Raw genomic sequence first — 15,607 nt, forward strand, 5'->3', positions numbered from 1 at the left:
ATCACCACTAGATAAGAAACAATAGAATTCTGAGACAGTTAAAACTTTTGTCTAGAATCAATTACTAGCCTGATAGACCCTGCTATGTCAAGATGGACTTATATATTCTTCCTCTGCTCTCTCCCACTTGGTTTTAATATGTTGCCACATTTGTAATATGTCTTTTTTTCTACATTTTTTCGTGCAGCTGAAGATTGCTCTTCATATTGCATTTAAGGTAATGCTCACATTACTTAAATAAATTGAAGTAGCATGAAACGTGCGTACTGCAATCACTTTTGAAATCCGTGTTGCTTATTATTTGATATATATATATATATATATATATATATATATATACAGAGAGAGAGAGAGAGAGAGAGAGAGAGAGAGAGAGAGAGAGAGAGATGTATCATTATTATTGTTTTAATGCCCTCTTTTCTATGGGTCAAACAAAATTTGTTGAGTAAGATTTTTTATAGCTGGATACCCTTTCCGTTAACTACACTTACCTGTTTCCAAGCAAGGTAATATTTCTCTATGGCAAGGCATGTTTTTCATGAAAGACTGGACATGAATGACACTGCTGACACCGTTTGCAACTATCACACAATGTCAAAACAAACACACATGAACATATATATGTAACGGTTGGTAGAAATTTACCAATTGTACTGGTTATAAGATGAACGATGATCAACATTTTTATAGAAATATTTATTTACCGTTACTTTCATAGTTGCCATACCACGACGGGTAGGTTAATGTAATCGTATAACAGTTTGTATGTAAAGCATACAAGGTAAAGAATTTTGGCCTGTATCTGTATGTACACTTTCTCATAGTAGCATTCATATATAGAGAGAGATGGTAGTGTTATAGAGAAAAGAAAATGCTAGTGATAGTTATAGCGTGTGCGACGTTGTCTCACAGTGGCTGACAGTAAACTTCATTTCTCCCTTTGGCCAAGGTTGTAGTTGGTCAGCCAGACTTCGTTCTCCTTGAGTCATCACCGGCTGGTGACTAGCCTGTTGAGGCGTCACCGATTGGTGACTAAAGAGAAACTTTGCTTGGAGATCTCCTGTTTTTATAGCTATCGAGAAGGGTAGTGAGTGCAAAGGATTTAGCAGGCGGTGTTGTTTGTCTCTATTCTAGATGGAGTAGAAGAGGTCAGAAAAGGGTCAAGTGGTGGAGACATCGCTTCGGCCTAGCTAAAGGCATCTGGGACACATCTAACTGCTGACAGATTAAAACCGTTGTTCCACTGCGGGAAAAGTTCTGACGCAGTGTTAATTCAAATTTGTGGCATAGTGGATCAAATCCACTTCACGCCTGCAAGATTCCTATATATATGACGGATTTCCTTCAGTTTTCATCTATCAAACCCACTCACAAGGTTTTGGATGTCTCAAGGCTATAGTAGAGGCATCATGCAGTAGGCAGTGAATAACAACAACAAGAATAACAACAACAAGAATAACAATATCTTTATTAGCCACAAGGGCTCATACATACAAAAAATAAAATATCAATAATGGGAAGGGGGTTAAAAAAACCATCTCAGAGTGGTGAACAAAACAAGGAATTGCAAGGACATTATACAATAAACATTAAAAATGTGATAAGGATTAAGGAAACAATTCAAAAATATAAAAAAAGCAAAACAATAAAATTTGAACAATGGAAACACAAATTATCTGACTCACCCATACATGGATGAGAAAACTTCTCTTGAGTCAGATCAGGGCTACCAATGACTTTGAAGATCTTCCTGTTATATTTTTTTCTGGTTAGTCTATATACTTGTTCATTCCAAAAGAACCCTTGAGCAATTTGGTGGGGTCAAAGTAGCCAAGGAAAAGCCCACCTCCTGGTAGTAGTAAATGTAAAATTGTTTGAAGGTTTTCTTTAAAGACTTTTATTAATATCTTGTTTTCGAATCTAATCAGAGTTCATCTTCCATCAATCTGCACAAAATCTGTGTCAAAATAATTGTGTAAATCCTTTAAGTCTTCTGTGATTTATGTATTACTTCATTTGTTTTATAAAAAACTGATTTTCAAAGCAATGAGGGAAGAGATGAGTTCCTCACAATTTTTGCTCGTCTTAATTTGAGGGTGTATTCTTTCTTTGGGTATATTTTATTAACGTTTTTACAAGTCTTCCATCCTTGCTCACTTTTCAATTCTATTATCAAAGAGGATGAAAAAGAATTGCTGGTTATGGCAGAGAAGATACTTTGCTTCCTGGTCTGCTTATGTAATCTGAAACAATCTCTTTTTTTATGTTTGCATCTAGTGGTGCAATTGTGGTCTGTTGCTGCTTTTTTTTTTTTTTTTAGCTTTTCCAGTTCTGAGCTGAAAGCACTGCTATGTGTACCAGCAGAGTTTTTGACCTGATTAGTCAACTATGAAGTTTTTATTGACAATCACTACAGGACAAAATTACAATAATTTTGTGACCATGAAGATATATCTGTTCATAGTGATCCCACTCAACCATACATCACCAGCACTGACCAACTTTTCATGAAGTGCTACAACAATGATCAGAGCTCAGCATTGCTCCTGATACCTTTATTGTACTGTGACTCTGTTGTTGCATTCTCTTGAATTCTGTAGGATTAATCTGTAAGTAGACGTGGGACGCATTGATATTGTATCTATATCTCATCCTCAGTTTTAAAAAAAGAAGCAACAAATAGAAAGAGCATCATGGCATTAGGAAAGATGTTCAGCAGTAGAAACCAAGCCAAAACTGACTGTGGAACCTGGTGCCATGTGGTCTTTCTTTGATATAAATTTTTCTTGTCCAAAGTTTGTCTTTTGCAAATTATGTTTGCAAAACTGGTCCTTCACTCAAATTTCTATTTTCATTTTCTTCATTTTCATGCATGTGTTTATGTGTGTGTGTGTGTGTGTGTGCACGTGCGTGCACACGCGTATGCATGCATCTGTGCATGTGTGTGTGTATTGTTTTTGCTAAATGTATCACTAGGAACTCTCTCAAAAGTTTTATTCCCTGCAGAAATATCAATATTTTATGATCAAAAGTGTATGTTTTCTTTTTTGCCATGTTTCTATTAGTTTTCTTCTTTGGTGTTTAAAATCTGCAGTAACATGTTCTCTGTCAATATAATTGTTTTAGTGGCTGTTCTGCATTGCAATTTTCTACATGTATGTAAACAAATTGGGAAATATAGAGTTTGTCTAACAATAGACCATTTTTCATCTGAAACCTGTCTGGGTAGACTCTTAAATTTTTTTCCTGTATGAAAATAATCAAAACTCATTCATGTAGTTTAAACTTGATGGAATCTAGTCTCAAAGTACAAAAACATATTTGAACAAGTCAGCCATCAATAATATATATAATAATAGTTTCTGACTTAGGTGCAAGGCCAGTAATCTTGAGAGGAGGGGGACTAGTCAGCACCATCAACACTAGTATTTGACTGGTACTTTATTTTATTGATCACAGAGGGATGAAAGTCAAAGTTGGCCTTGATGGGAATTGAACTCAGAATGTAAAGAGTTGGAACAAATACCGTAAAACATTTTTTCTTTTACTGTCGCTTTTACCAACTCAACAATAATGATAACAATGATTTCTTTTCTATTTTGATATCAATGATTTCAATATCACCCACTGAAACGAATCCATGTAATTACTGATTTTATTACATATGAGTGTCACTAAATGGAGGTTGAGGATATAAGGCGTTATTTTCAGTGTCGCTATCACTAAACATTGTCAAACTCCTGTCTCCTATAGAACTGCTTGGTGTTAGATCATAATGAGGACGGTAGTTTGGAGATAACAGTTCATGACTAATAGGACTTGATAAGGTTGACGTAGTTGTCTGTTTATGAATACAAGTGGTAGAGACACGAGATGAACGAGTCACTGACACATTCCGGAAACGCAAAGTGCTTGGGAAACAGTTTAATTTCATTTGGATGGTATGACGAACCTGCAAATATAATCATGGTGTGGAATAAATATAAAAGTTTAAAGGCAATGTTATACATAATGAAGACAAAGCATCAACTGTTTGTTTTATCAATAGATGGTCCAGTTTTAACATGGAATTGGACCTGGGTTAGAGACTTCATTTGCTAGAAGTACACCTATTTTATCATAGTCATTAATAAAGGTATTACATTCTTCCTTAACTATTCTGTGTTGAAATCTAGACATAGGGTATGATTTATTTTTCATCAATTCAAAGTCAATGAAATAAGTACCAATAACACTGTGTAACATAATTTTTGTCCTTGGGTAGCAACTGTTATTTCCTATTTTCTTACCCCTAGAAAGTATGAAAAATGGCTATTTCCTTCAAACTTTGCTTTTGTTACACTTAGTCAAATCTCAAAGAATCCCTCTCAACACTGGTTATGATGCTTCCCCGCTACTCCTGCTAATGATCAGAGATGCACATGATGTCAGCCACTAAGGGACATGCTTATGTGGTTAAGGGCAAACAACTGACAAGCAATTCTGTGGTATTGAGCAGAATACTTGCTATAACAATATTTCTGCTTCAGCAATTCAGTGCTGAATCTGTCTGGAATGTAATGGGAAACAGATCAGCTGCAAAACATTGATGTCCAGGTCACAAAAGCAAAGTTTGAAGGGAATAGTAGTCATTTCCTTTGATTTCTAGATAGAAGCAAATAGGAAATAACACTTTCTGACCAAAGACAAATAATAAAAACAATTGTTACACAGTGTGATATATTATTGGATCAATAGGTGACCTATCCTAGGGGTTCCCAACCATTGGGCCAGGGATCACTTTGTAGTGGGTCACACAGAAACTAAATTTTAAAATTTTATTTCTATTTTATTGACTATTGTTGTTTTGTAATGCACTTGATCTCCTGGTCCATGAAAAAAAAAAACTGCTTTGCACAAAACTGGTCCATAATGCAAAAAATGGTTAGGGGCCACTAACCTACCAGATTAAAGGATGTACTTTACATTGCATCAATATGACCTCCAGTTTAGGAGGTGTTCTCTAGATTTCAAAGCAGTTATCTTTATCTAAAATAATTTGGAAATTAATGAAGGATTTAATTGAGTACAATATCAAATGATCAATTGTTCAACATGCAAAACCCTACAGTGGTTATAATAATAGGTGCTTGTTAAGCATTGTGGAGATTATGATCATCATTTAAAGTAAGGACAACATTATTGATAGATTTCATGAACTTATTGAGATGAAAATATAAATTATGCAACATCTTCCTCCATTACAAACTCTAATGCTCATTTAATTTTACTAGTTAATCCCTTCTCATCTGCAGTTAATGATAAATTCTAAAAGAAATTCATATTCCCTCACTAAATAACTTATTAGTAATGTATACATAGATTGCACAACACCTTCCTCTGCTACAAATTCCTATCAAACAGTTCTTGTCACTCTATTTATTTGAAGTTACTGATAATTTCATAAGGAACCTTACCTTCTCTTGCCTCTAAGTCCACACTTCATATATTTAGCAAAATATTATAATGTTCCTTGGTAGACCTTCCACTTAATCTTATTAACCGGTCTACCAAACTGGATCTAGATTACTCTTCTTTGTTACTACTTCATAGTAATGTGGGGATTTGGCTGAGATTATGCACTTCCAACATCTTTCACACCTGATACCTAACTTATTACTTCAGTTACTTTCCACTCTCTCCAAGTGTTATTCTAACTCTTACTACCCTTGTTTTTTCATATTTCATTTTCCTATATGCCTAACAACCTTAAATGTATGTATATGTGCATGTGTTGCTTTTTTGTGCATATGAGTTTATGCATCTATAACTATATGTGTAACTTTGTTCCCTTACCTCATTTTAGATATTTTTTTTTGTTGCACAATTTCTTATTTCTACTATTACCTTTAACTAACTTCCAGTGTACATCTGCATTATAGTAAAGCCTAGAATTGAAACCTTACAGCTTCAGTAACTAGGAACACGTCACACTTAGATAAGGCAATGCACCTTGAACACTAACCTACCAGCTTACAGAAATACCATCCCATATTATGGAATGTTCTATCATGTTCCTGATAGTTCCCAAGCATATAGGGGTTATGTAAGCAACAAGGCAGGCAAGCACAGCTAGAGGTGGCAAAGGACCCAATGCGCACAACATGTGCTTGCACACAGCAGTGGTTAGACAAGGTTCCAGAGTAGATAGATGAATACAGTATTCTTTTTCCTACTCAATCTGTGTTTAAATGAATCTTTTCATCATCAATGTACTTCTCCAAGCACATACCACGAACACAATATTCTCACCTCTTGCCACACAAATAAGTAGCCAGCCAATTCTTAGACATAAACAAACCAGAGACACATTTAGGATGCATAGACAACAAGCCCTTTAAGCAGACAAGTTGACTATGATGGACAGAGCATTATTCTCACTTCTCATGCAAAGTTAATCTTTCCTGTTATTAATTTAACTATGAACTACATCTGCTTCTAGCACTCCACTATACACTACTGGCAAGCAACTCTGAAAAATGTTAATATTGTAATGTACTTCTGTAAAAATAAATGTCACCCCAACAAAGAAAGACTCATTACTTAAGCCACAATATGTTTGTGTGTGTTTATATATATATATACTTGATATACATATATTTCAACAGTGTAATATGGTATTTGTTTGTAAAGATTTATGTGTAAATGTTGTGCAGGTGTACCTATATTTTATTCTTTTATTTTTTTTGTTTAGCATAAGTGTGTGTTATGGGTGTGTAGATACATCTACGTTTTTGGTCGTGTGTATATCTACATTTTTGGTCGTGTGTGTGTGTGTGGAGTAGTGTATTCATGTATGTATACATACAAGTAACCTACTACCATTACCTTATTTTGTCCTTATTCTCTCATTTTTCTTTTTCATTTTCCTCTTCCCCATTTAATGCTCATATGAAATTTTATTACTCAAGTTTATCTATCCTAAACAATAAACATCCCAGCTTTTGATGCACCAGCTATCCATTATAGGTGTGTTACATATACATTAATGAAATTATAATCCACTGCAGGCACTGCAATAATTTGAGTATGCTGATAACAAAATGAAACCACACCAGTTTAACACTATTAATTCTTTAGTGATTTCAACTTACACTCTGATTTTTATTCTTTCTGCTAGGTCAAGTTTCTGTTGCATTTTCCATTACAGGGGACTATTTTCAACTAAACAATCATATGTACCTGATGAAATAGTACACCAGATGGCTACAAGACATTCATGTTATATAAGATGCGCCTGATGTGCTTTTGAAACAGTTTTAGTACTCAACTATCTCTTCTGTTCATTTTATTTACACTCCCATCCATTTATATCATATATTTAAGAAAAAGAAGAAAAAGAAGAAAATGGAGAAATTGACATATAGATATCAGTTTATTGAAACAAATCCAATTTCGGACAATATCAAACTCATAGAACCTACAATTGTTTCCATGTCCAATCAATTAATTCAAATTAGAAAAATTAAATTAAAGATTCATATTGAATTATAGTTAATTGAAAATTTTGTCAGGGTCAGAACTTGATGAAAAAAAGGATCTAAATCCCAATGTGTTGATATATCATTGGTAGACTCAGCATTAAATTCAGATACGTGTATTTGTGCATTCTAATGTATTTAAAAAAAAAAACATTACTTGTGTATATGCAACTTTGTTTAAATTTATTTGTGTGTGTTTATGTGTTAATATATTGAAAAACAAAGGAGCCATTAGGTTGCCTAAATGATATTTAGATACAGTTAATTGTAATTAAAAACATTTCTTCCTAATTTTCATTATTACTTGTGAGAGTACGAAATGTCAACAAAATTTTTTAATCACTTAAGAATTATATTGTAAGCCACTTAGTTAAAACCTCTAGTATTAATAATTAAATACTATTTTTTAAATTTTTATAATTTAAAACACAAATCGTAGTTACTTTAACTATGTACCACATGACCATGACAAAATTCAGTCTGTTTACATAACATGGTAGCTGTATATTACGTCAACTAGACTTGTGTACAATATATTAAAAACATTTTTAAAATTTTAATATCCACTAAGAATTATTTTCTGAGCTTCTTGGTTATAATTATTAGTATTATCCAATTAATACATAATATATTTTACTTTAATATTACTTATTTTAATTATAATTATAATTTTCCTAAGATACGTATTTATATATTTCTAGATAGTCAATTTATAAGATAGTTAATTTATAGTTTTAGTAACATTTTCATTTTATTTTAATGGTAATTCTTAAATACATATTTACAGGCGTGGACACAGGACAATTCCCCCTCCTTTTTAGTGTTAAGAAGCTTATGTTTAGAAGTTAAAATCTGAAATAATTCTTCAACACAAGGATCACAATTTGTACCTCCAATTCTATAGGCATTTGCTTGGCTTATTATTTCCCACTCTATGCTATACTTTTTATTCTTGTCCTTCAAGTCCCAAATAAATTTGCTAAGACTGGTATAAGACAAATTAGTTCTATTATTAAAGGTGTATTGATGTTTTTTAATATAATTTTCCATTGAACCGATATAAAAATAATTTTTACCTTCAGATTTCACTTCACATCTATATACTACATTTTTTTGCTTGTAATAATTTTTAAACAAACAGTTATTTCTAAATTTGCAATCATAATATATACTTTCATTTTTATTCTTATTTCTATTTTCATTTATAGAATTACATTTATTATTATTATTGCTCATACTGTTAGGCTTTAGGTTAAGATGGGATCCAATGTGGGTTGTTTCCTTTGTACATTAGATGATTTATTAGTACATTCTTTACTATCATTATCACTTTTGTTGTTCTGCAAAGTATTAGTATTACATTTATTTGTATTATTATAGAAATCAGTTAATTTCCTATTGTTAAGTGAAGAAATAACTTGGAAAACATTTCTAGAGACAGAATGTGCCACACTTTGATTACTGGAGTTAATTATATCATAATATCTATTTTCTTTAGTAAAATGTTTATTAAAAAGTTTATATAGGGATCTAACCAGGTTATTTTCAATTAGCTTGGTGAATGGAATAATAAATCATATAATATTGCTCCTACTAGAAGTTCCATTACAATTATCCAATTCCCAATCAATATTATGGGGTATGTCGTTTAACTCTATTTTTATTACTTATATCATTTTTATCAGAATTATCAGATGAACAAAGCAATAAACTGGTTTCCGTATTTTGTTTTTCATTGTTACCTATTGCACATTTATTTTTATTTCTATCCTTATTTCTATTCTTCCTAGGTCCTTTAAATGTTATGTTATTACGAGTTACACCAGTATTATTCATACAACTGAAGTCTACATTTGACTCATAATATTTTAACCTCTGCTTATATCCAGTTCTACTGAGTGCCATGTTATAATAGTCTGCATTTTTGTTGAAAATTTCTTCACTAGATGATAAATTAGATATTCTTCTAGATATATTGTAAACTTCTTTTTCTCATGCATAAATGGTAATATATTCATATCCATCAATGTGTGAAGCTAACATCTTTTAGTACTTCACTGATACACTGAACAAACCAGAGAACTTGGATGCTGACATCCCTTTAAGAGGTATTTATATCCTTGAAATAATTAAACTATATATATATATGACAGGCTTCTTCCAGTTTCCATCTACCAAATCCACTCACAAGCTTTAGTTGGCTCAGGGCTATAGTAGAAGACACTTGCCCAAGGTGTCAAGCAGTGGGACTGAATTTGAAATCATGTGGTTGGGAAGCAAACTGCTTAAACACACAACCACAGCTGTCACTAACCATTTCCCACAAGTTTCCATTCCCACACTGTGAGTGTTCTGGAATTCGATTCCAACTCATGTTTTTCCTGCCAATGTTCAAGCTAATTATAAACAACATTGATGTCACCAATCTAGGAGGGAAGGTCATGGGATTATTATCTCCACTAGACTCTGTTAACAAAGTTTATCACATAAAGAAAGCAATGTTAAATGTAGTTTGATATTGATTTGAATACTGTTCTATATCTTTTATTAAAACCATCTCAAAATATACACACACTTTTAGACACTCTCTATTTTTGCTCATCATTCATTTATTTTCTGTTGATTTTACTGTTTCAAAACTTTCTGTGACCTTTAGCAGCCTCAGACTATTGTTGCCAAATATATAATTGATAGCACCACTTCCAAATAACTTTACCATTTTATTTTATAATAGTTGAACATTTCTATGTTTTGTTCTATCCACTTGGCATGTATATGTACACACACACACACACACACACACACACACACACACACACACACACACACACACACACACACACACACACACACACACACACACACACACACAGAGTTTAAAATTAAATCAACAAAAAAATTTTAAATAACATTCTACAAACAATTGTAACATACCTCACTGTTTAAAAAGCAGTAGAAAACTGCCACGAAAAGACCCTGGGAAAAAGGAAACAGGAAAAAAGTGATTAATTGAAATGAAACTGAAATAAAAAGTGTTAGCTGAAATGTATTTTCATTCTATAATTTCTATTGCAAGCCAATGCTAGGATAATAACAATGTCTATGTATTTCATTTTATTTAGGTATAAAGGTAGCTGAAATTTATTCGCATTATATAATTTATGTTGCAAGGTCTCTCTCTCTCTCTCTCTCTCTCTCTCTCTCTCTCTCTCTCTCTCTCTCTATATATATATATATATATATATATATATATATATATATATATATATATATAGTTGAAATTTATAGAAAAACAAAAGATGGAGAATAGTGTATGAACAAGAAAGTGTATTAGTTTGATGCTTGGGAAAAATGAAAAAGTCTTTTACGTTTTGAGCCTATGCTCTTCAACGGAAAGGAATAAGAGAAAATAAACAGAGAGAATGAAAAAAAACTTGTAGATTTCAGCAGTCCAGCATATGTGTGTCTGTGTGTGTGTGTGTGTGTGTGTGTATGTATATAGTAATTACATAGCATTCATAGTATATATATATAGAGAATATTATCTTTTGATATTAATACTGCTTCAGTTGCCATTAATTATTTTACATATCTTCACACACACACACACACACACACACACACACACACACACACACACACACACATACACACACACAGATAGATAGATAGATAGATAGATAGATAGATAGATAGATAGATAGATAGATAGATAGATAGATTAAGAATCCATAAATCAGAAAAAATATGCACTTATATATCTGTTGCCATATTTTTCCATATCTGCCATCTCTGAAGACCACTTCATGTTAGTTAACCATCTTGTTATCTAATATCCAGTGCAAAACTGATTGGTACAATTGGTTGAAGTGGATCTATAATACTGTATAGACACACACACACACACTCTTTCTCTCTCTCTCTCTCTCTGATATATATACAGTGTGTGATGGGTAAATTTTCGCCATTTTATATTTTTAATTTCGCGCTTGCGCATTGTTTGTTTTTCATTTTGTCGACTACACAGTATAGTAGGATCAGTTGGGCACTGTGTGTGAGAAAAACAGCACCATGACACAATTCACTCTGCCAGAAATTTGGAAATGACATGCTGTACTGCTTAGCATTAATGCCGGAAGCTCCAACATGAACATTTCAGAGTGTTTGAGTGTCAATCTGAAGACAGTGCAATCTGAGGATGTGTACCAAGAGTGATAAAAATCAAACATCTAGTCAACATCATGGTGTTTGGAGAGATCACTAGTGATGGTGACATTATGCCTCCATTCATCTTCCTACACGGCTTCACTCTCAACATGGAGGCCTACGTCAAGTACCTGAAGGAGGTAGTGCTGCTTTAGGTCAAGAGGGTGGCTACTGGAAGACCCTATGTCTGGCAACAGGACTTTTCACCATGCCACACAACCAGAAGAACAAGGTCATGGTAGTTGGACAATTTCTATGACCACATCACTCCTAACATCTGGCCATCTGACTCCCCAGACTGAAAACCCCTTGACTATTATGTGCAGTTAAGCAAGAGACCAACAAAACTCCTTGTAACACCAAAGATGAACTGAAGGCAAGGATTATGGCAGCATTCAACAAGGAGACCATCCAGAAGAGTTGCAGGAAATTCCGAAGTCATCTGGAGACTGTGGTTGAAGCCAATGGTAATTTTATTGAATAAATTTACTCTTTAGTATTTCAAGATATTTTTACATAATTTTGGTAAATATATCTTTTAAAATGAGATATCAGCATTATTTTCATTTTTGTATAATTTAGACAACAGTTTATTCACTGCACCCTGTACATATATATGTTATGGTGTGCAAGAGAGACGATTGCGCTGGTATGGTCATTTGGCGAGAATAGATGAGGATAGCTGTGTGAAAAAGTGCCACAACCTAGCGATTGAGGGTACCTGTGGAAATGACTAGATAGGATATAGGATTTTAGTGAATTCACACTGAGTGTCAGAGTGATTTAGGAGAATAAAATTACATCAGGAGGAAAGAAGGCAAATTAAGAATTAAAAAATATATGTATTTAAAATAATTATCACCAACATAGTTTCTATATTTTTAAATTGGAATTCCAGTGAAAATATAATAATTCCTTTAATATAACTGTTCTTTCTGTTAATATTCTATACACTAAATACATAAAACTATAATATTCCACTCTGAAAATATACAGAAACCTATAATATTCTATGCAATAAATATATATGGAACTATAATATTTTACACAGTAAATATAATACTCTACATACTAAACATACATAAAACTACACAAACCTGAAATGATTGCAGGATGGTATCTGTATAGATCAATATGACTGAAGATATTGAACTTGCACTTGGTTGAAGAATAAACATTACATAAGTTATGCCCAACAAAGGTAGAAGCACCAAAGCACCCTTGACAGCTTTTCTGAAATTAAAGAAAATACACATAACATTATCTGAATAAAGTAAATAAAACTCTACATCATGTATTGAGTTTTTTCTTCCATTCATTATAACCAATATACTTTATGCCCCTACTGGCTTTCAGCTAGTTAACCATTACAAATGAGCTGAGGATACACCATCAAATAATGGAGAAGATATGTAATTATTGAATCACTGAAGAACATTGCCATACAAAACTTAGCAAGTGAATAGAGTAAAGTGAAAACATGTCTTGAAGAAGAATGAAATGGAAGGTATTTCTCTTCAACAAAAGTATGACCAATGTACCTGTATGTGAATACCATTTCAACCCCCACCCCACAAATCCCAGAAAATCAAAAGAAGTGGAAAGTTTGAAAAAGAGTTATTCGAGCTTATCAAAACATTAAGATTCAATGGCAATGCTAATACTTTTCAAAATATGTTGAGGAGTATTTACTGCCAACTACAAACTCTAACAATACATTATTCATTATTCAGGCATATATATAAAACCAAGATCTTGTATGAGTTTGACAGAAATACGCAGTAAATTATTATTTGACAATATAACGAATACATATGAAAAACTTAGCGCAAATACATACAACATAAGTAATAATGAAGTAAAAGACTTAGTCATGCATTTGAACATAAAAGAACATGAAAAATGCTCCCAGCCCATGTAAACTGTACTTAACATTAAAAGATCATAAAAATAGTTTTATTGTAAACATTAAATGTCAGCTGAGCAGTCTGAGCTAGCAAAAGCATATTAGGTTCTCTAAATACAAAAATTAAGTGAACCTAGCACAATAGAATTGTAGTAGCAATGTTATTAGGCAGATTAATCCTATCTAAGACAACCCAATTGTAGAATTTTATCTGTTTGATAGTGTAGAGTACCACCCATCTTTTTCTAGGAATTTTTTTCCTGTAAGCTCTAGAATTAAAAAAAAATATATGCCACCATAACAGATACTAACATTATTATGATAATGAATGTAAGAAAATCGTAATAATTTTTTAGTAATTCCTTGTTTTTGGTAACACAAAAATAAACTTTCAATGTATTTATGGGCAGCCATCATAGAGCTGATAGAGACAGATCTCATCTCCTATACACGCTCCATGTACTGATGAACAGAACAGAAGCTACCTATATAGAACTCTATGCTCTGCATTCAAATCCTTCCAGTGTCCATGAAATAAAATATCTGTTAAATGCTGGGGTGCAACTCTTATTCCGACCAATTGTTGTGTCTTAAACATTCTACCGGGTCAAAAGTGGGAGTGTTGAGAGATTGTTATGTTTGTTAGCAACTAATATGGCCACTAATAAACATTAAGTAAGTCTATGGCATGGTACATACTGACACCGAATTATATTCATCTGCAAGTGATGGTTATGTATATGTATATATATATATATATATATATATATATATATATATATATATATATATATATATATATATATATATATATATATTTGTATTTATAGATCTATACCAACATTTGGTAAAAATATTGTATCTGTTATCAACGTAGCAAAATTCTCACATGTGAGTTTTTGTATGTATATCAATTTAAATAAGAGCTAAAAGATGATCTATTGTAAAAACTTTATTATGACCTATGATCATATATATATATAGTCTGCGATGGACTGGCGTCTCGTCCAGCTGGAGGCGGGGGACACATACACCATAGAAACCGGGAAACCGGGCCCATGAGCCTGGCTAGGCTTTAAAAGGGCACATAAATAATAAAAAATAAATATATATAGTAGTAACAGAAAAAGAGGAATTTTGATTATCCCCATCTGGTGAGTTGTAATATATATAAGAAATTAAAAAGGGAAAATACACACACTTTATCTACTTTTAATATAATTTTTAAATATATTGACCGGTTTTGCTTTCACTGTTCATGATATTATGGTTTACTTATTTGAATATGTATTTTCTTAAGAAGAAATTTTTGTCCATGTTGTGTGTAATGATATTTACGAGTGAATGGCTTCACAAGTAGAAAAATAAGGGGAGGTTATTAGTTATCGTTATTATTGTTGTTGTGGGCAAGGGAGATAACTGTTCAGCTTTCGGTAAGAAGAGGGGAATATATATGTGTACACAAAAAAAAAGGTTTCGAAAAACATGTTTAGTGAGGGGATTTATGTACAGTGATGTAATCATGAACTGAAATATGTTAAAAGATAAAAGTTGGTTATGCATGCATATTAAGATGTGTTCTGTATTTTTCAATGAAAAAAGTTTCTTTATTTAAACATTCTTGTGGGGAGATTGTGTCTTTGCACTGGTAGAAGGGGAAGACTGAAATTTGGTTTGATGTTATCTGCACATTTTTCTATATGTTCACTAAAAGGAATTTTCCTGTATTGCGGGAAACAGATTTTCTCTTTATGTAGAGTGGTTCTCCTTCTCAAGGTCATACTCGTCTGTCCAATATAGTTGTGTCCGCAACCCGAGCAGGTTATTACATAAATTAGGTTCTCAGAGGCACAAGTGAAACTAGTTTTAATTGTGAACCTCTGTCCTTGTTTGAAAAGGAAGTCTGAGCCTTCAAGTAAGTTGGGGCGGATTCCACAGTCTGAGTGTCCACATTTTTTAATTGTTGGTTTCGTGG

The 15,607-nt window shown here is 32.7% G+C and overlaps 1 protein-coding gene across 5 annotated transcripts in view; it reads right to left on the minus strand.

The window, feature by feature from the left end:
• Positions 1 to 1,441: 1,441 nt before the first annotated feature.
• Positions 1,442 to 15,607, minus strand: part of LOC106875237 (corticotropin-releasing hormone receptor 2) — a 148,345-nt gene continuing 134,179 nt past the window's right edge. For all 5 annotated transcript variants that reach the window (XM_014923301.3, XM_089356747.1, XM_052970217.2 and 2 more), the window contains 3 exons: positions 12,824 to 12,959; positions 10,455 to 10,496; positions 1,442 to 3,952 (listed from right to left, as the gene is read on the minus strand). In XM_014923301.3, the coding sequence (XP_014778787.2) occupies positions 3,659 to 3,952; positions 10,455 to 10,496; positions 12,824 to 12,959 (472 nt within the window). In that variant the 3' untranslated portion in view covers positions 1,442 to 3,658. The remainder of the gene's footprint in view (positions 3,953 to 10,454; positions 10,497 to 12,823; positions 12,960 to 15,607) is intronic.

Source organism: Octopus bimaculoides, chromosome 8 (assembly GCF_046866305.1).
Source record: "Octopus bimaculoides isolate indiv1 chromosome 8, ASM4686630v1, whole genome shotgun sequence".
NCBI classification, from domain to species: Eukaryota; Metazoa; Mollusca; class Cephalopoda; order Octopoda; family Octopodidae; genus Octopus; species Octopus bimaculoides.